Source organism: Lepidochelys kempii, chromosome 1 (genome assembly GCF_965140265.1).
Source record: "Lepidochelys kempii isolate rLepKem1 chromosome 1, rLepKem1.hap2, whole genome shotgun sequence".
Classification (NCBI taxonomy): Eukaryota; Metazoa; Chordata; order Testudines; family Cheloniidae; genus Lepidochelys; species Lepidochelys kempii.
Genome location: NC_133256.1, coordinates 110373181 through 110398171, shown reverse-complemented (window position 1 = coordinate 110398171; position 24991 = coordinate 110373181). Strand labels below are relative to the sequence as shown.

The following is a 24991-nucleotide window of genomic DNA, read 5'->3' as shown; positions in this document are numbered from 1 at the left end:
AAAGTCTCAAATGAAGTGTGAGTTCTCCCTGATCAATAGATAGTCAAAACCACCAAATCTTTCTGGTTTAGCAACATTTTTATTTTCCTGGGCTACCGGTTCTCCAAAACATAATACCTTGCTTTAAATCCATCAAGCTGTAAAGCTTAGCAGTACCACACTGGTCACTCATGCTTCTTTTGGATGAGATGCGGACTGTTTCTTTAAACTTATTTGTTAAGCTAAGGGTTGGACTTAGTTACTAGTATGTAAGTTTGCTCTTTTTACAATATCCATGAACCATCTGTGGTTTTCAAGCCTACATTTTAAAAAAATATGCCATTGTCAAATTACGGATACCACCTCAACATATAATAGCTGCTCTATAGAAGATACAGAAAAACAAATTCTTTGCCTCAAAGAGACTACAAATAAGTCATATAAGACTACATGCTTGCAAAATTCTCATTTCACATAGGACACATAGCAATGAGATTTTCCTGACGTTTTGTCATTTCCAGCTTGAGACAGACTTGGACCAATTTCCCTAAGCTATCCCAGTATCTCTCAACATCATTTTTCAGTGCCTTTCTGAGGAAAACATTGTAAAATGTCAGTCAATATCATTTATAAACCAAACTCCTAGTGCTGATAATAAATAATTCAAAATAAACATTTAAAAAGATAGTCAAAGTTATGTGTCTTTAGCACTAACTATGGTAGGATTTCAAATAATGGACAAAGGACGTGCACAGTCTGCATTAGTTCAGAAATTATGTGCAAACATGGTACCCAATAAAGGCCTTAGATTTCCTTAAAAAAAAAAAAAGTATTTGCCATCTAAACATGCCATTCTAGAATTGCAGAATTTAAATTTTAGCAAATTTCAGTAGAACAGGTAAATACCTGCCTTAATATTTAGCTGCAATTTTGAACTTTGGTGCAATAACCATAGTCAAGAAAGATTACAAGTACAAATAACTTGATCAGTCCAACTGAGACACCACCTCTCTACTCATGATACACTGCCAATTACAATGAGCACATTAATGATGCTAGCAGGGCTGTCCTTAGGCATACGCAGCATACTTGGCTGTGTAGGGCACCCGAAAATTTGAGGCACCATTCCCCTCACTGGCCATGGCTGGAATCCTCTCTTCTCTGGCTCCTCCTGCATACTGGGCCAATGGGCTTCCCCCCGCCCCCAATCCTGCCACCTCCCTCACTTGGTCCTCAGCTGGCCGGCAGAGGGCTCCAGTCTCCGGCTCTGCTACCCCAGCCCCGAGGAGTCCAGAGTGGCACAGCTGGTCACTGGCAGCCCAGCCCACCACCGCCCAGAGCAGAGTCCCTCCCTGGACCCTGCCTTCCTGCGCTGCTTGCTCTCTGGCGGAGACCAGGCCAGGAGAAGCGAAACGTCCAGGTGAGTCAGGGGGCGGTAGCTGGGTCAAGGAGAGGAGGGAACTTAGTGACAGTGCACTCACTGTCTCTCATGCTTCCCACACACACACACACACACTCTGTCTCTCATGAGTCACAGTTCCCCAATACAGATTGTCACACAGTCACACACACACCGTCAAGGTTCCTTCCCGACTCTGGACTCTAGGGTACAGATGTGGGGACCTGCATGAAAACCCCCTAAGCTTATTTTTACCAGCTTAGGTTAAAACTTCCCCAAGGTACAAACTATTTTACCTTTTGCCCTTGGACTTTATTGCTGCCACCATCAAGCGTCTAACAGATATATAACCGGTAAAGAGCCCGCTTGGAAATGTCTTTCCCCCCAAAGTCCTCCCCAAACCCTACACTCCCTTTCCTGGGGAAGGCTTGATAAAAATCCTCACCAATTTGCATAGGTGAACACAGACCCAAACCTTGGATCTTAAGAAAAATGAAAAAGCAATCAGCTTCTTAAAAGGAGAATTTTAATAGATGAAAAAGTAAAAGAATCACCTCTGTAAACTCAGGATGGTAAATACCTTACAGGGTAATCAGATTCAGAACATAGAGAACCCCTCTAGGCAAAACCTTAAGTTACAAAAAGACACAAAAACAGGAATCTACATTCCATTCAGCACAGCTTATTTTCCTCAGCCGTTTAAACAAAACAGAATCTAACGCATATCTAGCTAGATTACTTACTAAGTTCTAAGACTCCATTCCTTTCTGTTCCCAGCAAAAGGATCACACAGACAGAGAGAGCCTTTGTTTCTCCCCCCCTCCAGCTTTGAAAATATCTTGTCTCCTCATTGGTCATTTTGGTCAGGTGCCAGCGAGGTTATCCTAGCTTCTGAACCCTTTACAGGTGAAAGGGTTTTTCCTCTGGCCAGGAGGGATTTTAAAGGTGTTTACCCTTCCCTTTATATTTATCTCACACACACACACACAGAATCTGAAACACACTCTTTCATACAGTCCCCCAACACACACACACAGGCTCTCTCTCTGGCTCTCTCTCATACACACTCTCACGCATGCACACGCATACACACGTATTATTGTTATTACTGCTTGGTACTTCCTGTTAAAATGCTTGTGGTGAGCCAGGAGTGGCAAGGGGCTGCAGGCTCTGGCAAGATGCAGCCCTCACGTGACAGTGTGAGGCCTGCCGTAAGCCACTGCCACAGCATCTGCTGTGTACAAAGCTCGGGGTGTGTCAGCAATGGGGAGAGGTTCTGTGGGTCTGCGGGCAGGTGTGATGGCTGTGCCCCCTCGACACACTGGGGTCAGTGGCGGCGACTGGGGACCGCCTTCAGTGGAGCACAGGGTCACCAGTTTAATGCTGCGTAGGGCCCCATAAATCCTAAGGACGGCCCTGGATGCTAGGTCACTAGATATAAGAGAGGAGGAAGGGCTGGCACAGTGCTCTTCATAAGGGCCCTAAGCTTCTGGAATTCACTCCTATCCCCGTTCTAAATAGCTTAGATTTGTCAACTTTCAGGTCATGCCACAGGGACCTTTGCTTCAACTGGCCTATAGAAGAAAGATGGGGGATTGAGATATAAGCCAATGTATACATTTGACTGAGAGATTTACTACTCAGCAGATTGGTTTAACAAATTTTTATTAGGCAAAACACTTAGTAAGAAATTCTTATTTACTTACAAGTGGGAAGCTCATTAGGATAGTTTCACCACAAAGTCACCCCCAACACAGGAGCATATACAATTTCTGCTTTCCATTGTTTAGACTAACTTCTTTATATTTTGGAGGAAGGAAGGCGGGGAGGGTATGTTTATGTATTAGTTTATTTTTATGACAGGTTTCAGAGTAGCAGCTGTGTTAGTCTGTATTCGCAAAAAGAAAAGGAGGACTTGTGGCACCTTCAAGACGAACAAATTTGAGCATAAGCTTTTGTGAGCTACAGCTCATTCATCGGGTGCGTTCAGTGTATGCACTCGAATGCATCTGATGAAATGAGCTGTAGCTCACGAAAGCTTATGCTCAAATAAATTTGTTAGTCTCTAAGGTGCCAGAAGTACTCCTGTTCTTTTTATTTTTTTTTGTTAACTCTTTTGTCCTGTCAGCACAGGTTTTGTGCTAGTGCAAACCAATTTTTTCTAGCTTTGTGGCTACACTTTTTTTTAAACAAACTATTACTCTGCGTTTTTCTTACACAGGCACAATACTAAACATAATTAGTCTGCAATGTCTTTACACATGCACAGTTCTACTTAAGCTTAAGCTGTTAAAGGTTATCAAAACAGAGTCTTAAAAATCACAGCAGGCTTCAATCAGGCCTAAAGCATGCCTTCACTCACAACAATATAAATGTGCTAATATCTGACGCTGACCTTGTGTGCGGCAGAAGAGGTGTGAGGATTTAAAAAAAAAAAAAAAAAATCACAAAACCAGAATTGTTGTTCAAATAATTAATGTGCTCAGAGCCCGTGAAATGAATGTTTCTTTATTATTCTAAATATTATATATACACACAAAGAGTGAAAAATATATACACACAGTGAAAAATATCTGCGTTTGTCATTTTTTAAAATTCTGTTTTTAAACCAGAGAAAAATTGCCAATAAGGCTAGAGTTTAAAGACCATTTGGAAGACAAATGTTTTTTAAGGAGCTTGAAAGATTTATACTTGTGGACGTAATATAGTGAGTGAGGGATTGGGGGCTCCAGGTAGCAGCATCATAGAATATGGCACAAATAGGAGTTTGAGAGTAAGAGGACATGAAGAGCATAGGTAGACATGGGTCTTGAGTGAGTGAACAGAGATGACTGGAAATATACGAAGGACCTGAGCTGTGGAGCACTTTGAAAACAAGGATGAGAAACTTGATTTGATTAATAGGGAGAGAAGAAGCCAATGAAGGGTCTTAAAATTGGTGGGTGGACCTGGGTATTATATTCCAAAATTAAAAACAAAACAAAAAAATAGTGGAAAGAATTACTATGGCTAAGGCTACACTACAGCTTAACTCAACATAAATTATGTAACTCAGGGGTGTGAATGAGCCACCCTCCCCATCGACATCACTTATGCCAACTTAAGCACTGGTGTGAACAGCGCTATGTCAGTGGGAGAGCTTGTCCTACTGACACAGCTACCACCACTCGCAGGGGCTGGAGCAATTAAGCTGTGCAGCTGTAAGCTCTTTAGTGTAGCCATAACCTATGAAAGTAATGGAGTCCAGCTAACACCTCTCCAAAATGTATACTTAAAAAAAAAAAAGCTATACATTTAAAATGACGTTGTTGCAGCTGTGTCAGTCCAAGGATATTAGAGAGACACGGTGGGGGAGGTAATATCTTTTATTGGTGAGAGACAAGCTTTCGAGCCACACAGAGCTTTTCTTCAGGTCAGAAGAAAAGCTCTGTGTGACTCGAAAGTTTGTATCTCTCACCAACAGAAGTTGTTCCAATAAAGGATATTACTTCCCCACCGTGTCTCTCTAATACATTTAAAATGTTACTCTGGAATTGAACAGTTAAGAGATCCAAGCATTTAACACTGCATACATTCCTTAATTGCTCACTATAAACCAGTGCTTAAGATCTGGTCCAAAGAATAAAGAGCAGAACAGCAAACAAAGGGTGATTTGCTTAAGTCAAGAAAAAGAGAGGGACAAAACCCCAACTCCTTAACTTAGGAGACACTAGTAGGCAGAAAGACCTTCTATGTAAGCAAAATGATCGGTTTCCCAGGGTCTATTGCTTTTCAGTTTGGGAGCTTCCAAATTCTTTTTCTCTGAACTGGAAAGGAGTGGCCCAGCAACCTCTCGGGGTCAACTGGCAGAGGGCACAGGAGGTGCATAGGGTTTTACAGAGATCCCCTGGGTCAGATATATTCATAATAGCTAGGGCCCTACCAAATTCACAGTCCATTTTGGTCAATTTCACGGTCATAAGATTTTAATATAGTAAATTTCACAATTTCAGCTATTTTAATCTGAAATATCATGGTGTTATAATTGAAGGAGTCCTGAACCAAAAAGGAGTAGGGGGAGGGGTGGGTGTCACAGAGTTACGGTAGGGGGAGTAGCGGTACTGCTACCCTTACTTCTGTGCTGCTACTGGCAGCAGTGCTGCCTTCAGAGCTGGGCAGCCGGAGAGCGGAGGCTGCTGGCCAGGAGCCCAGCTCTGAAGGCAGAGTCGCTGCCAGCAGCAGCGCAGAAGTAAGGATGGCACAGTATGGTATTTCTACCCTTACTTCTGCGCTTCTGCTGGCTGGGCACTGCCTTCAGAGCTGGGCACCCGGCCAACTACGGCTGCTCTCCAGCCATCCAGCTTTGAAAGCAGTGTAGAAGTAAGGTGGTAATACCATGACCCCCTGCAATTCCCTTTGGGTTCAGGACCCCCAGTTTGAGAAACACTGGTCTCCCCTGTGAAATCTGTACAGTTTTGGGTAAAAGCACTCAGAAGCCCAGATTTCACAAGGGGAGACCAGATTTCACAGTCCGTGATATGTTTTTCATGGCCGTGAATTTGGTAGGACCCTAATAATAGCTCACCAAACGGTGACAGGTAAGGTCTCCACCAAAAGCAACCCTGTGCTCTGAGTGTCCCTAGCCTCTGACTGCCACAACCTGGGAGTGGACAACAAGGGATGGATCTTTTAATGATTACCTGTTCTGCTCATTCCTTCTGAAGCACCTGGCATTGGTCACTGTCAGAAGACAGGATACTGGGCTAGATGGACAATTGGTCTGACCCAGTATGGCCATTCTCGTCGCAATCATTGTGAAATGTATGTACAGATAAAATTTAAAGTTATGTATCTATTCTGAAAATTATGCTCCTAAAGCCTTGAAGTTATGGCAGGTCACCAGGAGGTGACAAAGCTCGGAAATGTCCCTTTCAGGCAGGAGGTTACAGATACAATACACAAATGGCCAGATGGAGGATAGGTATGCCTTACAGACTATGCCAGGGGCTAAATAAGAGACTGTGAAATCTACAAGAGAGGAAACCTACAGGAACAGCAGCAGGATGCCCTGTTTATGAGTAAAGATGAAGGATTGTTTTGGCATATCTGACAATGAAAGAGACACAGTGGGTCTTTCACCTAGGAGACAGAGTGTTTGTGTCATGAAAGGAGGGTCACAGCCATCCTAGCTATAATGATTTTGAGTGAGCAATACTTTACAAGACACGAAAGTACCTTGTTTATGAAATCTAGGCTCTAGCATGTGTGTTATGATTTTATACGTAACCATTTGTTTCCAGTACTTCCATTTGCTACTATTTGACTCTGTGCTTTGTTAAATAAACTTAATACTTGATTTCATTATAACACACAGCACTTAAATGTGTTTAAGCAGAAATGTAATCTGAGGTGGAACTGGATAGCTGGGGTGTACCGGTACTTTGGAAGCAGCAAATCTGTGAATACTAACGTGTTCAGTGGACCAGGGACTGGACACTCTAAGGAGATGCTTGGGTGGGGGCTCAAAGGTTGAAGTGTGCCAATCACTAACCTGTAAAACAGTGGTCCCCAGACTTTTGAGGGTCACACCGCCTTCCTCCTGTCTGTGCCTTCCCTCCGTTACCCCCCAAGCCAGGGCCAGGAGCGGGACTATGATGGGGGGGCAGGGGGAGACACAGACAGGGGGAAGGGGACCAAGGCTAGGGCTATAGTTGGGGGTGGGTCTGGGCTGCGGCTGGGGGCTGGAGCAGAGGCGCAGCTGGGCTGTGGTGGGGGCTGATAGCTGGGCCCGTGGCCAGGTGCAACTCCACTCCCGGCCTTGCCCCCAACTTCTGCCCCACACCACAACAGAACTGGTGGCGGGGAGGGGCTGGGTGGCGCTCCCTCCCTGCCCCTGTGTTGGCTGGCCTGAGTCCCGCTGTGCCCCCCAGATGGTCCTCCATGCCCCTCACTTTGGGGGCCTCTGCAGTAAAGTTGACTGTGGGGACTGCTAGGACTAGAGGCGAGTGCTTATGTTGCCCATAGCCACTGGAATTGCGGAGCTGACCCATTGCAGGAACAGACAAGGCTTCCCCATGCTAAAGGCACGTGATAGGGAGGTGCCTTCCAATCCCAAAAAGTGTCACAGCCACCTCTCCCCCAAAAGACCTTGCCCACTAGTCCACGGCCTTCTCTTTATAACATTGTTTCAGGAAAGCATGCAAGCATTAAGTCAAGGGGACTTGTGCACAGGCTAAAAGTTAAGCCTGTGCTTAAGTGCTATCCTGAATAGGAATTCTTTTCTGAACAGGGACTTACATCACTGCTCTAAAGAGACCTTCACTAGTCCTTTCCCTTTCTACTTAATATATCTTTGTAGTATACTTCCACTAACCCCTCAAACACAAAACACACCAAAACAAAACCAAACAAAAATACCAAGCCACACACATTAATGGGGCATCACAGGCAACTAAATGGATTTGCAATTCATAGGCCAACCTACCATGGAGATAGGATGAACCAAATATGTTAAAAGATTTTTCAAAGAGTTAATGAGAGGGATTTTTTTTAAAAACCATAATAGTGTATTAAATGATAAGCAATTTATAGAGTGGAATGATAGTAGCTACTCCATAGTTAAGGTTCAGTTTATCATCCAGTTATAAGCTTAATTCTCAACAGTCCATACTACTAAAAGAAAAGGAGTACTTGTGGCATCTTAGAGACTAACCAATTTATTTGAGCATAAGCTTTCGTGAGCTACAGCTCACTTCATCGGATGCATACCGTGGAAACTGCAGCAGACTTTATATATACACAGAGAATATGAAGCAATACCTCCTCCCACCCCACTGTCCTGCTGGTAATAGCTTATCTAAAGTGATCATCAGGTGGGCCATTTCCAGCACAAATCCAGGTTTTCTCACCCTCCACCCCCCCACACAAATTCACTCTCCTGCTGGTGATAGCCCATCCAAAGTGACAACTCTTTACACAATGTGCATGATCATCAAGTTGGGCTATTTCCTGCACAAATCCAGGTTTTCTCACATCCCCCCCACCCCCATACACACACAAACTCACTCTCCTGCTGGTAATAGCTCATCCAAACTGACCACTCTCCAAGTTTAAATCCAAGTTAAACCAGAACATCGGGGGGGGGGGGGGGGGGGGGAGGAAAAAACAAGAGAAGCTACTCTGAAATTTCATGTTATAATTCACTGCAGGGTAGTCTTCCCCTCAAAAATTTGGAAAACATCAGAAAAGTAGCTTTAAAAATATGAAGAAATCCTATATTTTGAGGCATAAGCAAAGGGAATGGAATAAGCATTCAAACTTTACTCTGCCTTTCATGATTTCAGTTTAAATTTTCAAAACTAAAGTTACATTAACCATAGCCCTTGTATGGCATTCCCTTGCTTTATTTAAAAAATGAAAAATATATATTACCAACTGAATTTGTAAATTTTATTATACTGAGACATCATATTTTAAGTCATATGAAAAAAGGAGGATTGCCTTAATTTTGAATATTTAATTCGTTAACTGTAATGTCTGAACTGTAGCACATAGTGTGGAATTTAAATTACTAGTTTTATTTGAATGTAAGTAATGAAAGACTAGGGTAGGACAGAGAAGTGCTGAGAAGATCCTATACCAATACAGCTAAAATTATAATAAGAAACTGTTGATGTTCAGTCAAGAAAATAAGAACAACCACACTGCAAACAGTCCAGCTAGTCCAGTATCCTGTCTCCAACAGTGGCCACATTGTCAATGGGACTACTCACAATAGTAAAATTAAACACATGCATAAGTGTTTGCAAGGTCATGGTCCAAGTTGCCCATATGGGAATGAGGTGCAGAAATCATCCCATTAAGGAATGTGAACTTCTAAAGAGACAAAGCTATCAAGTCTCACTAATTTTGGAGGAGACTGGGGGACATACGGGAATAGGTAGTGTAACAAACTGTCTCACTGGGAACAGATTTTAAACCAGTGTTTGACCAGGATTTGGCTGGTTTTGTCATAAATCTATTTCCGCACATGTGTGAAGGGGACAACTTTTGCTTCTGGATGTATCTGAAAGAGATTTTACCATGTTCTATACAGTTTCAATCCCTCTAGAGATAAGGAAAGGAGCAAAAGTTTGTAGTTTTCCATTACAGCAGTGGTTTCCAACCTTTTTATGCCCAAGATCACTTTTTGAACCTAAGAGCAACCCAGGATCTACCCTGCCCCTTCCCCAAAGCCCCACCCACGCCCATCATCACTTGCTCTCCCCCATCCTCACTCATTTTCACCCAGCTGGGACAGAGATTTGGGGTTTGGGAGGGGGTGCAAGCTATGGGCTGGGACCTAGAGGTTCACAGTGTGGGAGGGGGCTGGGACACAGTGTTGGGGGTGCAGGATGGGGTATGGGGGGTGGTTCTGAGAGGGCTGGGGCAGGGGGTGTCAGAGGGAGTGAGGAGTGCAAGCTCTGGAAGGGCGCTCAGGGCTGGGGTGCAGGAGGGGGTACAGGGCGCTGGCTCTGGAAGGGGGTTCAGGGCGGGGGGGGTGACCTCCCGCCGGGCAGCACTTACCTCGGAGGAGGGGGAAGAGCTGTGCATCTCACAGTCTCTCCGGAGGAGGGGGGAGCTGTGCTGTGTGTCTCACGGTCTCTCCGGAGCGGACCCCGGAGGGGGTGGGCTGTGCGTGTCGGAGTCTCTCCAGGGCGGGCTGTCCCGGCCCTGCAGCCCCGCTTTTCGCTGTCACTTGCGAGTGACCCGGCCCGGCCCGGCGCCCGGAACCCGCTCGCAGCTGTAGGGTCCGGGTCCCGCCCTCCCGGCGCAGGGGTAACCGGCCCGGCCCGCTCCTACCTCAGGGCGGCGGCCAGTCCGGGTGCCGCGGGCTCTCGCGTCCGGGTTGGGGCGAGGTGGCCGCTCTAGGCTCCGGCTGCCGTTGCCTGCATCCGCCCGGCTCACCTGCAGCGGGAGGCGCCGCGTGCCGTTATCCCTGCTCCTATTGGGCGCCCGACCCAACCGCCTCGACGGCCCCCCTGGTGAGAAATGACGACACCGCTGGCTGCCAAGCCGCTACCACCCTTAGCGCTGGTTGCTGAGTGCAGATGCGGCTCCTTTAAGCACAATGTCACACGGGATTTGTAGTTCCTCGCTCGGCCTGCGATCAAACTGCCGCCCGTTTCGCGCGCAGTGCCCTCTGGGAGATGTAGTCCCGACTCGCCGGCGCAGCCCATGGTGGGTAACAGTCTCCGGCTCGTCGGCCCGGTGCATCATGGGAGATGTAGTCCCCTGTGCCCCTCCAGTCGGGCGCTGAGTTTCCAGCGCCTGTGGCGCGGCGACGAGGCGGGGACTCGCTGCTCCCAGGGAGGCGGCCGGGGCCTAGGGCCCGCTCGCCGCTCAGCGATAGGTGGCTAAGGAGAACCGGTGCGCGCCTGCGCAGGAGGCGGCGGCGCTGGGCAGTGAAGTTGGTCAAAGCGCCGGGGATAAGATGGTAGGTGGGAAAATACCTCCCAGCCCCTCCCCGCTTCTCCCGATCCCAGCGCCCCGGCCCTGCCCGGAGTGGGCGCCGCGCCCGCCGCCCCTGCCAGCGCGGGAGCCGTGTTTCCTGCTGCCGGGGTCGGCGGAGGGAAGGTCACCGGGCGGGGGGCCGGAGCGAGAGGGACGGAGCAGCGCGGGGGGCCCCGCCAGGGCCGGGGGGGGGGGGTAGTGAGGGTCCAGCGGAGCTGGGGGGCCGAGCCCGCGGCGTGAGGCGCCCGGCCGGCAGGGTCCCGCAGAGGGCGGGGAGGAGCGAGGCTGTGGGTATTTTGAGAGCTGAGCCTGGCAGCGGCGGCACGTACTTGCCCTTCTTTGGGCTTCGGGCTTCCAGGGCAGGTAGCTGGAGCCGAGTCCCTCCCTCTCCCGGTGTCCGTCTGTTGGGGGTGGGGCCTGGAGTTCGCAGGGCCTTGGGAAGCACCGAGGAGCTCCCTGCTAGAGGGGGCGATTTAAGTCGGCTTGTGGGGTGTCTCTGCGTTTGTGCTGCACGTGTCTGTGCTGAGCGTGGGGGAGGTGGTTGAGGGAGCTCCAGGGGAACTCCCTCCGTCCCCCAAATCTCTTGGAGTGGTTCCGCCACCCTCGTTCCTCGCTGACTTGCTCGGTGTTGTTGTTTTGTTAGGAAAGAAAGTTAGACGAGAATGAAAAATCATCCATGATATGGAAACCCTCTTTCAGCCCTCACTGTGAAATCACAACTGTGACTCCATAAACTGCTGTCAAAGAAGGGTATTGTCACTCTCCTCAGGAAAGGCTGCCGTAGTTGAGCTAGCAAGTTTTCTTCCAGCCCACCACAGTCCCCAGAGAAAGTGAGCCTAGCCAGTACAAATCCACTGCACTGGAAACAGTTCTAGCAGGATAATACCAACGCTTAAATTGTATTTGGGCACCTAGATGTGACTATAATTGGCAAAATGGAAATGCATGTATAGATTGTTATTGGAATAAACATTTGATTGAGTATAGGGGGAATATATATTTGCACATGCAAAAGAAAGCAGGTTTATGTCCCACTGAGCAACATTCCAAGGCCATCACCGCTGTGCAAGTGCATAATTGGAAAGCCCAGAAAAGCAATAGGAATTTACAATTAATAAAAAGGTGATCAAAGCTATTTTACAAAGAGTCCAAATTAGGCCTTATCTTGCAACATCTGTTTTTAATAGATGATATATTTTAACAATTTGTAAAGTGGTGGTGATGAGGCAGATTGCAGTTTTCAAGTCAGAGTACATAAAGCATGTCACCTCATTGTGACCTATTACAAAATATACGTACTATGTTGCGATCATTTAGAAAGAAGACATGCTAGAAAAAATGATTTCTATATATCTTTTTTAAAAATAAAGACTCTGTTCACGTATGTAATTTAAACTGTATTTTGGAGAACGATTCTGCATTGGCAGAGAGGTAAAGTGAATGATCTTTTTCCATCTCTGTCCTTTTGAAGCAGAAAAGAGACACAGGTTACTTGAAGTTTGTAGAACTTATATATATGACATAACTTTTAGTTTGCAGTGTTGTAGCCATGTTGTCCCAGGATATTAGAGAGACAAGGTGGGTGAGGTAATATCTTTTATTGGACCAACTTCTAGTGGTGAAAGCTTGTATCTTTCACCACCAGAAGTTGGTCTAATAAAAGATACTACCTCACCCACCTTGTCTCTAAAAACTTTTAGTTGTCATGGTTGTATCACAGATTCCTATTGTGAAGTGACCCAACACTAAATTAATTGTAACTTAGAAAGACACTTGTTTAAATGTGTACACAAGATTTTATTGTAGTAAGATTTGATATATTTCCACTTCAAGGAAAATTTAGGATTTTTAAAAATATAAATAGATGTACACAGTATCTCCAGTAGGGAAACAACAAAGATAATTTAACGTTTCCTTTGAAAAATCAATTGCAATTATTTCTGTGGCTATCAAGGTGTTCCCATTTTATGAGTATCCTTTTCTGTAGTTTTTCAGTATTTAGAAAATAACTTTATGAAGGAAAGAATGAAGTCTGTATCTTCTGCATATGATGCACTTCTTGTCTTATATGACCATCTGCAATAATTTTTTAATGATATGACTATATGTAGAGTGTGTAAAAGAGATAAGGGTGGACTAGAAGATGTATGAATGTTTATACTGTAGTGTCACATTGAACATGAAACAGTGATGTGCAGTAGAATACATCATAACAGCTTGTTCTAGTACTCAGGGATCAGCAAGTCAATGCGTCGCTTTACACTGTTGACTTAAATACTAGGGTGAGCAGATGATGAAGTGCTTACCCAGATAACTTAGTTATCTACCCAGAAACATAACTTGTACTAACTATGATGAGTAAAACAGATGTATTGAAACCCAAAGAGAGTTTGGTTTTTAAAAAGTTACTTTAAGTACAGCAGAGAATAATGGTAAAACACATTGGTAGCAGATTTTTGCTCTCTTTCAAACCTCTTTCCCCTCATTCCTGTATTCTCCAGAAGTATACTCTGGGAATGTAGAGCTATGGTTTGCCGCAACTCATTGCCATTGAGAAAAACATTTCATGTTTCGTATAAGCCCTATTTTCTACTGAATAACAAAGTAACCAATTGCATTGGTTGATATAAACATCTCTTCTATTGTCAGAACATATTAAAGCTTTTGATTAGATTTACAATAACTTTTTGGAAACTCGTAATAATGAGTAAATTTCTTGCTTGGCTTCTTTACCCGTTTTATTTTCTTTTGAGTTCACTTTTTCTGAAAGCAACAATGAACAGTTCCCAGTGTTAAAATTGAAAAGTGCTTTGTAACTTTAACTGTCTTAAATAATTAACTGGAAAACACTATTGTTCATTAGCACTAGAAATTAATTAGGAAAACTCTTAAGTCAACTGTTAAACTTTTCAGATATTTCTCAAGGCCTTTATTTACAGAATCTCTGATTTTTGTATGATTCATACCTTTGAAATGTATTTTATCATTAATGGTAGACTTATTTTCAGCAAATAGACCCGATTGTCATAACAATAGTATTTTAGAGTTTATAACCAAATAAATTCTGAATTTAATGGGAAATATCTGGAGATCAAACGGTTTTCGTACAAAACAATTGTGTGTACGTGAGCAGTAACACAAATTTGAATTTATTTTTGCCAGAATATTTGCTACTAAAATGTACATACAGATGCTGTCATTTCAGTTTCCAGAAGTGCTGCCTTTTTAACTGCAGAAGAGCAAGGCTTTGTCTTCCTTTAATTCTGAAGTGAAAGTTGTCACACACGGAGAAAACTAAACCCCTTTAAAAGATAGGCATTAGTAGTAGAATGCTGAAACAAACTTCTGGATTAGCTTCATTGGCTTTCCTGCTTCTTTTGCATCCCAAAGCATAAGCTTAAATCGTCTCAGAAGGACAAGGTCCGCCAGTTTATGGCATTTACCCAGGCTGGTGAAAGGACTGCTATATATTGCTTAATGCAGAATGAGTGGAAACTAGAAGTGGCAACAGACAACTACTTCCAGAACCCAGACTTGTACTACAAAGAATCCATGAAAAATTCAGTAGACAGAAAGAAATTAGAACAATTGTATAACAGGTACAAAGGTAAGGATCACTTTTTTTTTTCACTATTTCATTTGAATTACGTTTCTACTTTACATTTTTGCCACTGATGACATCTTTTAAGACTGCTAATGCAATATCCTACTTTTAATTGTCTATCTGTATGAAGCTGTAATAGGAGGTTCTCTGGAATGTAAGGCTGGTTTTTCTTCTTCTTCTTGCATGTCTTATAACGTTCACTACGGAAGTCCAAAATTTTATTTTATAAACTATAGAACACCTTAACAATAGGAACTACTGCATATGAAGTTAGGAAAAAATGGACTAAAATCAGTTACTTTTGGACTTGACCATGGCTCTGTACAAGCACATTATGCATTGTATTTGATCTCTTGTCCATGACATTTGTTAAGGAATTTTGGTATGTGATGTTACTTTGCATGGTAAAATTATGGCTATAATTTCTCTATTAAATGTTTAAGTATAGTTCAGATAAAAGGGGGTAATCTTTTATTTTAAACCACAAGAACACTGTCAGCTACAAGAAAGGGTCTGATAACACTATCAAGCAAGGAAACTCAGAATTAAGGTTGAAACTCCATCCTTAATTTACCCTTTGTGCTTGCATATTCCATCATAAACGATATGCCAGACCACCTGCTGTTTAGATATGCTAGGAAAAACATACTCACAAGGAAGTGAATTAAAGGTGGAGTTGTGTTTTATTTTCCATTTCTTTTTTATTTTATGGTAGTGTTTAAAAGAAGAGGAAAAATAAAAGGGGAAAAAATGGCCATGGAAGTGTAAGAATTGACGTGATCCAGTGTAAGAGCTCCTTTTGAAATGTTAATATTTTATATTAATGCATGTAAATGTTTAATAAATAGAATGAAGCAGCTCTGATCATTACTATCTGTTGCTTAAAATCTAAATCTTCATCTAGAAATTCTTTTAAATGGATATTTGACCAGACTTTTGTCTAGTCTAAATCCTTTGTAAACCTATGTATGGTTATGCTTTTTGCCAGAATTACTTTGTATGTACATTAGTCTCTTTCATATTAATAAATACACTATTTTGAAAGGTTTTAAACACCATAAAGTCTTGTTCCATATTACAGACAGATGATCTTCAAAATTTCATTTTAAAAACATAAGGTTGCATTGAGTTGTAGGAGCACAGAGATTCCGGCAAAACTGGAACATTTGTGTGTACTTGGTTTAATTTTGCTTTTATTTATATCAGTCCTTTTCTTGGCTTTTGTTTGCCAATTTTAAAGGATGCTGAGGTTAAATATAATATATATGAAAAAATCCTGAACGGTTACCTATAGTTGAATACTGAAGGAATTTTATGAATCTTATTTAGCTTTCATTATTTGTGCTGTTTACTTTTCTACTTCATTTCACTTTGGTGAAAGAAAATAGTCTAGTCAGTTTTGTTGTTTTCATGCATCAGCACAATATTGCAATGTTGTTAGGACTGAAAATGCTGTTAGGGCATATGTAAATCTAAACAAATTTTCAGATAAATTAATAAGGAAAAAATTCATCATGAAAGCGTTTCTATTCATATTAGTATTTTTAAACACCTTTTTATTTTGTTAAACAGAAACTAAACTTTGTATGTTAACTGCCTGGCCAGGGTTCCTTTTTAAGCCCTTAGAAAGGGTTTGCTTATAGAACCTGAAGAAAAATGTGTAGATGCCATCATGTTTGAAATGTGAGATGACACATCTTTCATTGTCCAACTGTACTATCCTTTCTTAAGTGTTTTTTGCTTATTTAATTAATAACATCCAAATCAAATCAATGCATGTTCATTTTTATTATTCCCTCAGTTGCCCAGATATGTGAATAATAACGCTAAGAGTGGGATCTTGTCTTCTTTGAAACCAGTGGGAGTTTTATCATTGACTTCACTGGAGACACAATTTCACTAAAATATTTTAAGAATAATTTTAAAACTTAATAAATCAAGATATTCTCTTGGAGCCTGATCCTTAAAACAGACTAGATAGCTTTACTCTTTCCTTCAACGCTCAGTTCCATCGATTTCAATGGAATTACACCCGGGAGAAAGATAAGCAAGTAGCAACTGTTTGTTGCATCAAGTCCTTATTTAATTATTGGCTACTTTTAATTTTTAGTCATTCAGAAACCTCTGTGTGATGCTAAAATGAAGCTGCATTTTAAAGCCCTGATCTTGCAGTCTGATCGGATTGCAAGATCAGGGTCTAATAAAGAATAGAACAGTTGAAGTCTTTACCAGTTAGTTATCCAAAATATGAAACTTAAAAGAATATTTAAGTTGCATTTTAATTGTAGCTGCAATATAGTAAGCTATTGTAATTATAGAAAGACATAGGACTTGTTGCATCTAAATTTGGGGGAAACAGTTATGTATTTTGAGTAGTACATATTGTATATGAAAAATAGAAGGGTAAGTTTGAGGATACTACTTATGTGTTTGTAACCATAGTACATTTTTAAGAGACTCCTGTATTATAGTCGAATTCAGGGGTTCTCAAACTTTTGTACTGGTGACCCTTTTCATATAGCTAGCCTCTGAGTGCAACTCCCTCCCCCCACCCTTTATAAATTAAAAACACTTTTTTATATATTTAGCACCATAGTAAATGCTGGATACAAGGCAGGGTTTGGGGTGGAGGTTGACAGCTCGCAACCCCCCATATAATAACCTTGTGACTCCCTGAGGACTCCTGACCCCCAGTTTGAGAACCCCTGGTCTAATTGATATTCTATAGCAAAATAAAATAGCTGCCATGCCTCTATAGTACAGTAACTGCTTTTTAATAATTTCTTAGGGTCAGACTAATTAAAAATCCAATATAATTTTCATGAAGGATTTGTTTGGGGGGTTTGTTTGTTTGGGGTTTTTTGTTGGATTTAGTTTTCCGTATTTAAATGTTTATAATTATGGTAGTGACATAAACTGACACTGGCAATTACAATGTGTGGCTCTATCCTAATTAGTAACCACTTCTTATTAAACAGTTATGTATGTCACAGTGCTGCTGAATGGCCTCATCGAGGTTGAGGCCTATTGTGCTAGGCACTAAATAAATATCGTGTCTCACTGATTTGGTCACTCTGCAAGTATTAGAAAAACAAACAAAAAACAAAAAAACAACCCCTCACTTCCTGCCTCCTAAATTAACCCTGGGCTCTGACATTTAGATAAATTCTTCCCTTCTCATACATCACTACCAGGATAACGAATCTGTAGGCCAAATTTGGTGTTTCTCCTTCACCTGTTGCAGTGTTCTAACCTGTAAATGCCTTATCTTCTTGTGCATTTTATAGCACTTTGAGTATAATCAATTTCAGTATTTCCTCCCTATAGTTAGGCAGTTCCACCTGTTGTTTTTGTGGGTCTTTCACAAAGCAATGGGGAGAAGGGAAAAATATCTAAGGGGTAATCGTTATTTTTAAAAAACTAATAAAAAACCCACAAAAATTGGCAGGGGGTCTTTGGAAGATATAACTTTTAACTCACTTTTTGAACTAGACTAGATTTCAAATTGATGTCCTAATTAAGAATGAATATATTTGAGAAGTACTCATACAATAGCTTCTGCACTGCAGCATATCAAAACTGTTCAGATCATTAGTCTGAAGGGAAGTTTTTAATATGTATTGTAATACTTTTTATATTTTTGACTGCAGACCCACAGGATGAAAATAAAATTGGTATTGATGGAATTCAGCAGTTTTGTGATGATTTAAGCCTGGACCCTGCCAGTATCAGCGTCTTGGTCATAGCATGGAAATTCAGGGCAGCCACTCAATGTGAATTCAGTAAAAAGGAATTTGTAGATGGCATGGCAGAGTTGGGGTGAGTGTATCAGTTTTCTGTGTAGTTCAAAACTTTAGGGCCTGAGCCAACTCCCACTGAAGTCAATGGAAAGCTGGATCAGACGTCAAGCTTTTAAAACATTCCATGGATTTGCTCCGTGCTACCCTTAATTTAGACTGAATTGACTTGCTCTCCAGTCTCCCCTTCTCCAGTCTACATCCTCCCTGTCACCTTCCTCTAAGTTTGTTTGTTCATTTTTGTTCACTTGTTCTGGGTATTTATCTTAATAACATCTTTTTTTCACATCTCATCTTAAGTCTAATTTTTCTGCTTCTTTGCCATTTCCTCACTCACTCACTGTAGCTAGTAGGAAAATACTTCTATATGTCAGCTTCATCTTATTTTTTCCTTCCCCATACGTCTTTCCCTTTTATTTGTATGATAGTTGCTGTACCCAGTTCTGTGAAGTGTTCTCTCTTAATTCCACCTTTATGGACCATGGATCTCAGATGTTAGTATTTTTGCTAAAATGCTGCAATAGCAACATTCTAAACAGCTGCTAATGGTCTAATTAGATTAAAATAAATATTTCCATGATATTAAACTTAAGAACTCCAGCTGTAGTTATTTGTATAAGGTAGCACTAGCACCCTAGGAACTCCAGTCATGGACCAGAGCACTAATGTGCTAGGCACTGCACAAACGCATAATAAAAAGGCAATGCCTGTCCCCAGAGAGCGTACAGCGTAAGCAAAATGTAAACAGAAACAGAGGTGAAATGACTTGCTGAAAATTACATAGCAGGTCATTGGCATGGCGGGGAATAGAATCCAGTCTTTTGACTCCCAGTTCAGTGACATTTCCACTCTACTATATTGCCACTCCAATTAGGTAAATTTCTTATGCAGTCTGAAAAATGATTTTGTGAAAAGTGGTATTGTGTGGTTCGTATTCATTTTTTATTCAGTGGCTTACATTGCTGATTTGCTCAAACTGCAAATTTAAAAGATGATTTGTCTAACTAAACCTGGAATTTTAAATTGAGCTGCATTCCTGCAGTTTCTCTCAGCACTACTTGTAACTCTCTTCATTTCAGCAGCATCTGTCACTGTAATAGCTGAGTGTTCCAGTGGGATGAAATTTCTACAGCTCAAATTTAGCTGACAATTTTGAAGATAAATAAGCTACAGTAGACTCCAGCTCATGCTTTCATGACTGTGTTGCCTCTGCAAAGCTAACAATAGTAAAATAAGTGAAGAGTTTTAAGAAGCTAAACTTCTGAATGTGACTGTAGCTCATTTGTATAATGTGTACATCTGAGTTTTACCAGAATTTCACTGAAGCATCATGTGTTTTTTCTTGATTTCCTTTCCTATGATTACTGACTTAGATAGTCATGTCAGTAGTGGCCCTTTCTAATTAGCCTGCTCTTCCTGTCTGATTGATTTAGGGATGCCCAGTAATACTAGTCACTTACATGGAAATGAATAGTTCAGGAATTGAAATCTCATCTCTGCTAACTGTTGTTTAAAGCCCCTTATTATTGATTGAAAGTACGAACCCCAGCCTGGGAGAAAGGGAAGAGCTACTAAACAGTCGTCGTCTTACCTCTCCCCTTTCAAGTTAGTAGGGCTTATGCAAAGTCATTACAGGCATAGAACCTAGGTCTCCAACATGACAAAACCGAGTCTTATTCACTGCCTTTCACAGTGACTAAACCAGTTTTTGTTATCCTATCTGTATCGCTATACACCACACGCCTCCCAGAACCAATTATAGAATCCAGGATTCATGTGACCACTTTACCACCAATTTTGTACTTTGAAAACTATGATTTGTAAACTATGGCGTGAATTGCTGAAATATACATTTCACATTTCAGTAATTTGTTACACATTTTGCTTGTGTCACCCGTTAGTCAGTGTGTATGTTGACCTGTGGATGCAAGTCAGTGACAGCTCTGAGAGCCTCGCTCTTTAACACAAGAATGCTTTTAGTTCTGGAGGTCACCTGTTCAATGCCTGGTTTTGGCCAAGATGGCAGCCATCACACTTTCAGGTTCACCAAAATATTTGCCCAGACTTCGAACTGGCACTTTAATGCAAAACCTTAACATTGACCTCAGTAGGGCTGAGGCAAAATAATTTCCCAAATGCATAGAGTGTGTGATAGTCAGATGTTTTAATCTGTTGATATAAAAACATATGAGGTCATTGTTAAGGTTTTGTGTTGAGTGCATATTTGATGAAGTAGAGGGTATGTATTGCTTTTGGCTGTCAGTTGGAAAGTGGAAGTGAAAGCCTTACGGAAATTGTTGTAGCAATATAAAGGTGGAAAAGAATGTATGAGTTTTTTCCATTTTTCTAAGCAGGAAGGATTGATTTAAATCAAAACGATTTAAATCATCAAGTAGGAACCTTGGTTTAAATAATCTAATTTAATTGTGTTTTGCATTTTTACTTCAGTTATAAACCTTAAAGAAAGGTTTATTCTTATTTGTTGTTAACCATTAAAACAAGTGAATTTGGAGCTAAATAGGGCCTTTTCACTAAATTTGTGCTGCTTTTTGCTAACCAGGAAGATACACTATATCTGTGCACATTTATTTAAACAGTTGTATAGTTTAACTTGCATTTATTCAGATTCTTAATGTTTACTTTTTTATTCTATTGGAAAATGGTGAATGATGTATTTCTTATTTACTAGATGACTAATTTTTTTACTTGTGATTTGTCTCAGCCTCTATTTGGATGGATATTCAAATTCAATTAAAAATGCACAAAAACAGGATTTTAAAAAAATTAAATAAAACTACCTTAAATGTGCTAGATCAGTGGTTTTCAATTTTTTTTTCTGGCGACCCAGTTGAAGAAAATTGATGCCCGCGACCCAGCGGAGCTGGGGATGAGGGGTTTGTGGTATGAGAGGGGCTCACAGCTGGGGCAGAGGGTTGGAGTGCAGGTTGGGGCTGGGAATGAGGGTTTCAGGGAGTGGGAGGGGGTTAGGGTGCAGGACAGGTTTAGGACTCTGGCTGGGGATGCAGGCTCTGGGGTGGGGCCGGGGATGAGGGATTTGGGGTGCAGGACTGAGCTCCAGGTTTGGGGGGGGGGCTCAGGGCCGGGGATTGGGGCACGGGATTACCTCAGGAAGCAGTGCAGGGGGGTGCTAAGTCAGGCTGCCTGCCTGTCCTGGCACTGCAGATCGCTCTGCACCCCGGAAGCGGCCAGCAGCAGGTCCAGCAGGGTGTGGAGGCACACAAGGCACTGCAGGCACTCTTCCGCCCCCCCCCGCCCCCCTCTGGCTCCCATTGACTGGTTCTCAGGGCGGGGTCAGCACACGGAGCCCTGTGGCCCCTCCCACCTAGGAGCTGGACCTACTGCTGTCTGCTTCTGGGGCACATTGCAGTGTCAGAACAGGTAGGAAGTAGCCTGCCTTAGCCGGGCAGCATTGCCAATGGGACTTTTAACAGCCTGGTCGGCGGTGCTGACCAGAGCCGCCACAATTCAGTGCCTTACATTCTACGACCCACAGTTTGAAAACCACTGTGCTAGATACAAAGTTTTTTTTCTTAGACATGTTTTGCATTTAAAACATACTGATTTATGAAAGAAGGGAAGTATTATCTGTAGTTAATGAATTGAACTGATTGTTTCTGGCCACCATGTCCTTCAAAATTTTAGAGCTAGTAGATCTCATCCTCTTACACCTAGCTTTTATTCATAGATTGGAAGAGGATAGCAAGCTTTCCTTCTTTTTCAACTCCCAATTGGTTTCTCAACTTTAAATGAACTTGTCATTGAACTGAACTAGCTGAATAAACTGAAATAGAGAAAATATTCTCTCTGCACTTGCAAATAGGCTACTGCTGTCAAAAGCTACTTTAGCACTTCAGCAAACTCTGATTCCAGAGGCTTAGCCCGTGACTTCCACCATTTCAGTGGACTAACTTTCTTTAAAATATGGCAGCAAAAATGCTTAATATTATTTTTGTATTTAATGTAAATAATTTTAATCATTTGTTAAAAGGTTAGGCCTTAACATAAGGTATCTATTTTAAATGGTTTACTTTAAAAAAATCTGTATGTAATTTAAACAAAAAAAATTGGATTCTTTTTTATCACTAATTTTTAGCCATCCTACTTTTAAGGTTTTATATGGGTGGGGTTTATCCTACTGCAACCTTAGCTGTCTTTAAATGTTTGTTTGCTAACTGTGCAGTACATAAGCTCCATCTTTCTAGATGTTCTCTGTACTGGTCATTTTAGTATTCTGAGAACCTGTGAGAGATGAGGTATCTGGGGTTGAAGTTAGGGCAAGAGTAGTGGAAATAGTTAGAGCCCTGCAAAACCATGGGTATCCGCTTTATATCTGTGGATCATTTCTGCAGATAGCACAGATTCAGATACAAATTTTGTATTCACGCAGGGCTCTGATGGTAAGAGCCGGGCGGGCAGCTGTGAGGAACCGCAGCATGGATCCTCCACCTGCCCTGGGCAGGAGGTCTGGGGGCAGGGACACTGGGTGGGGGACTGCTTGGGCCCCATGCCCAGGGCAGGTGGAGGATCCACTGTGGCTCCCCACAGCTGCCTACCTGGCTCTTACCATGGCAAGGCTGCACCTCCAAGCTGCCCCAGCCAGAGCTGCACTGGGGAAAGCCGCACTGGCAGCTGTGGGGAGCCTGGGGCACCCTGGGCGGAGGGGCTGGGGGGCAGGGACACTAGGCAGAGTGGCTGGGACATTTGGCTAGGGGGACAGGGACACGGGTCGGGGGCTGCTCGGGCCCCCAGCCCAGGACAGGTGGAGGGTCTGCTGCGGCACCTCACAGCTGTCCGCCTGGCTCTTGTTGTGGCTGGGCTCTGGCTTTGAGCTGCCCACCCTGGCCGGAGTCGGGTCAGGGAGAACCACGCTGGCAGCTGTGGGGAGCCTGGATCCCTCCTCCTGCCCTGGGTGGGGGACTGGGACACTGGGCATCGAGTTGCTTGGGCCCATCAGCCAAGGCAGGTGGAGGGTCTGCTGCGGCTCCCCACAGCTGCCAGCATGGTTCTTCCGACCCAGCTCGGAGCTACAGCCCAGCCACAGTAAGAGCAGGGTGGGCAGCTGTGGGGAGCCATGGCAGACTCTCTACCTGCCCTGAGCGGGGGGCCCTAGCAGCCCCTGGGCAGCTCCACAAGTCTCCCCCCAGCCAGGCCAGTGTGGAGCCCAGCCAGGGAGCCATGGGGAGCCACAGCGGATCTGCCCATGGTGCGGGGGAACGAGGGGGCTGCGAATAGCCCGCAACCGTGTCCCCAAGATCCCTGCCTGGCCGAGGGCAGGTGGAGGGTCCGCATCTTTGCGCGGGCTCCCCACAGCTGCCCACGTGGCTCTCCCCAACTGGGCTCCGGTGGGGGTATACCTCGGAGCCTCAGCCCAGCCCTCAGAGTAGAGCCCTGCATTTATCACTGAAAGGAATTATATATTAGGGCTGTTGATTAATTGCAGTTAACTCACGCGATTAACTCAAAAAAAATAATTGTGATTAGTTGCACTGTTAAATAATAGAATACCAATTGAAATTTATTAAATATTTTGGTTGTTTTTCTACATTTTCAAATATATTGATTTCTATTACAACACAGAACACAAAGTGTACAGTGCTCACTTTATATTATTTTTATTTGATTACAAATATTTGCACTGTAAAATGATAAAAGAAATAGTATTTTTCAATTCATCTCATACAAGTACTGTAGTGCAATCTTTTTATCATGAAAGTGTAACTTACAAATGTAGATATTTTTGTGCATAGCTGCACTCAAAAACAGAACAATGTAAAACTTTAGAGCCTACAAGTCCATTCAGTCCTACTTTTTGTTGAGCCAATCACTAAGACAAACAAGTTTCTTTACATTTATAGGAGATACTGCTGCCTGCTTCTCACTTTCAGGTGACGTAAATAAGAACAAGCGTTCGCATGGGACTTTTGTAGCCTGCGTTGCAAGGTATTTATGTACCAGATATTCTAAACATTTTTATGCCCCTTCATGCTTCGGCCACCATTCCAGAGGACATGCTTCCATGATGATGATGCTCATTAAAAATATAATGCGTTAATTAAATTTGTGACTGAACTAAATGTTGGTTGAAGCACGAAGGAACATAGGAATCTTTAGCTCATCTGGCATGGAAATGTCTCGCGATGCTGGCTACAACAGTGCCATGTGAACGCCTGTTCTCGCTTTCAGGTGACAATGTAAACAAGAAGTGGGCAGCATTATCTCCTGCAAAGTGTAACCAAACTTGTTTGTCTGAGTGATTGGCTGAAGTAGGACTGAGTGGACTTCTAGGCTCTAAAGTTTTACATTGTATTATTTTTGAATGCAGTTATTTTCTGTATATAATTCTACATTTATAAGTTCAACTTTTCTGATAAGATTGCACTACAGTACTTGTATCGGGTGAACGGAAAAATACTATTTCTTTTGTTTTTTACAGTGCAAATATTTGTAATAAAAAATAAATATAAAGGGACACTATATTCTGCATTGTAATTGAAATCAATATATTTTAAAATGTAGAAAACATCCCAAAACATTTAAACAAAACATTTATTGCTGAACAGCGCGATTCATTGCAATTAATTTTTTTAATTGCACGCTTGACAGCCCATACACATGCGCGCACACACACACATATACACCTGTTTCATGGAAAAGATGTATCAAATACATTCTTCTCATATTGACTGATCCACTCCCAGAAGGGTCACATTGAGTTTCATT

The 24991-nt window shown here is 42.6% G+C and overlaps 2 protein-coding genes across 13 annotated transcripts in view; one reads left to right on the top strand and one right to left on the bottom strand.

Annotated features, from left to right (window-relative positions):
• TMCO3 (transmembrane and coiled-coil domains 3) overlaps nucleotides 1–10189 on the bottom strand; it is a 71946-nt gene extending 61757 nt beyond the window's left edge. For 2 of the 3 annotated variants that reach the window (XM_073350459.1, XM_073350468.1), the window contains exon 1: nucleotides 9923–10189. Coding sequence is in view for 1 of the 3 variants with exons in the window: in XM_073350477.1 (XP_073206578.1) it covers nucleotides 118–172 (55 nt within the window). In the remaining 2 variants the exon portion in view is untranslated. Of the gene's footprint in view, nucleotides 1–117; nucleotides 734–9922 lie in introns of those variants that run through there. The other variant, XM_073350477.1, reaches the window with a different exon arrangement.
• Nucleotides 10190–10630: 441 nt separating this feature from the next.
• The window catches only part of DCUN1D2 (defective in cullin neddylation 1 domain containing 2), a 57297-nt gene continuing 42936 nt past the window's right edge, over nucleotides 10631–24991 (top strand). For 5 of the 10 annotated variants that reach the window (XR_012159651.1, XR_012159648.1, XR_012159650.1 and 2 more), the window contains exons 1-3: nucleotides 10631–10832; nucleotides 14240–14456; nucleotides 18104–18272. Coding sequence is in view for 6 of the 10 variants with exons in the window: in XM_073350524.1 (XP_073206625.1) it covers nucleotides 10830–10832; nucleotides 14240–14456; nucleotides 18104–18272 (389 nt within the window). In the remaining 4 variants the exon portion in view is untranslated. Of the gene's footprint in view, nucleotides 10833–14011; nucleotides 14457–18103; nucleotides 18273–24991 lie in introns of all 10 variants that reach the window. The other 5 variants (XM_073350516.1, XM_073350490.1, XM_073350508.1 and 2 more) reach the window with 5 other exon arrangements.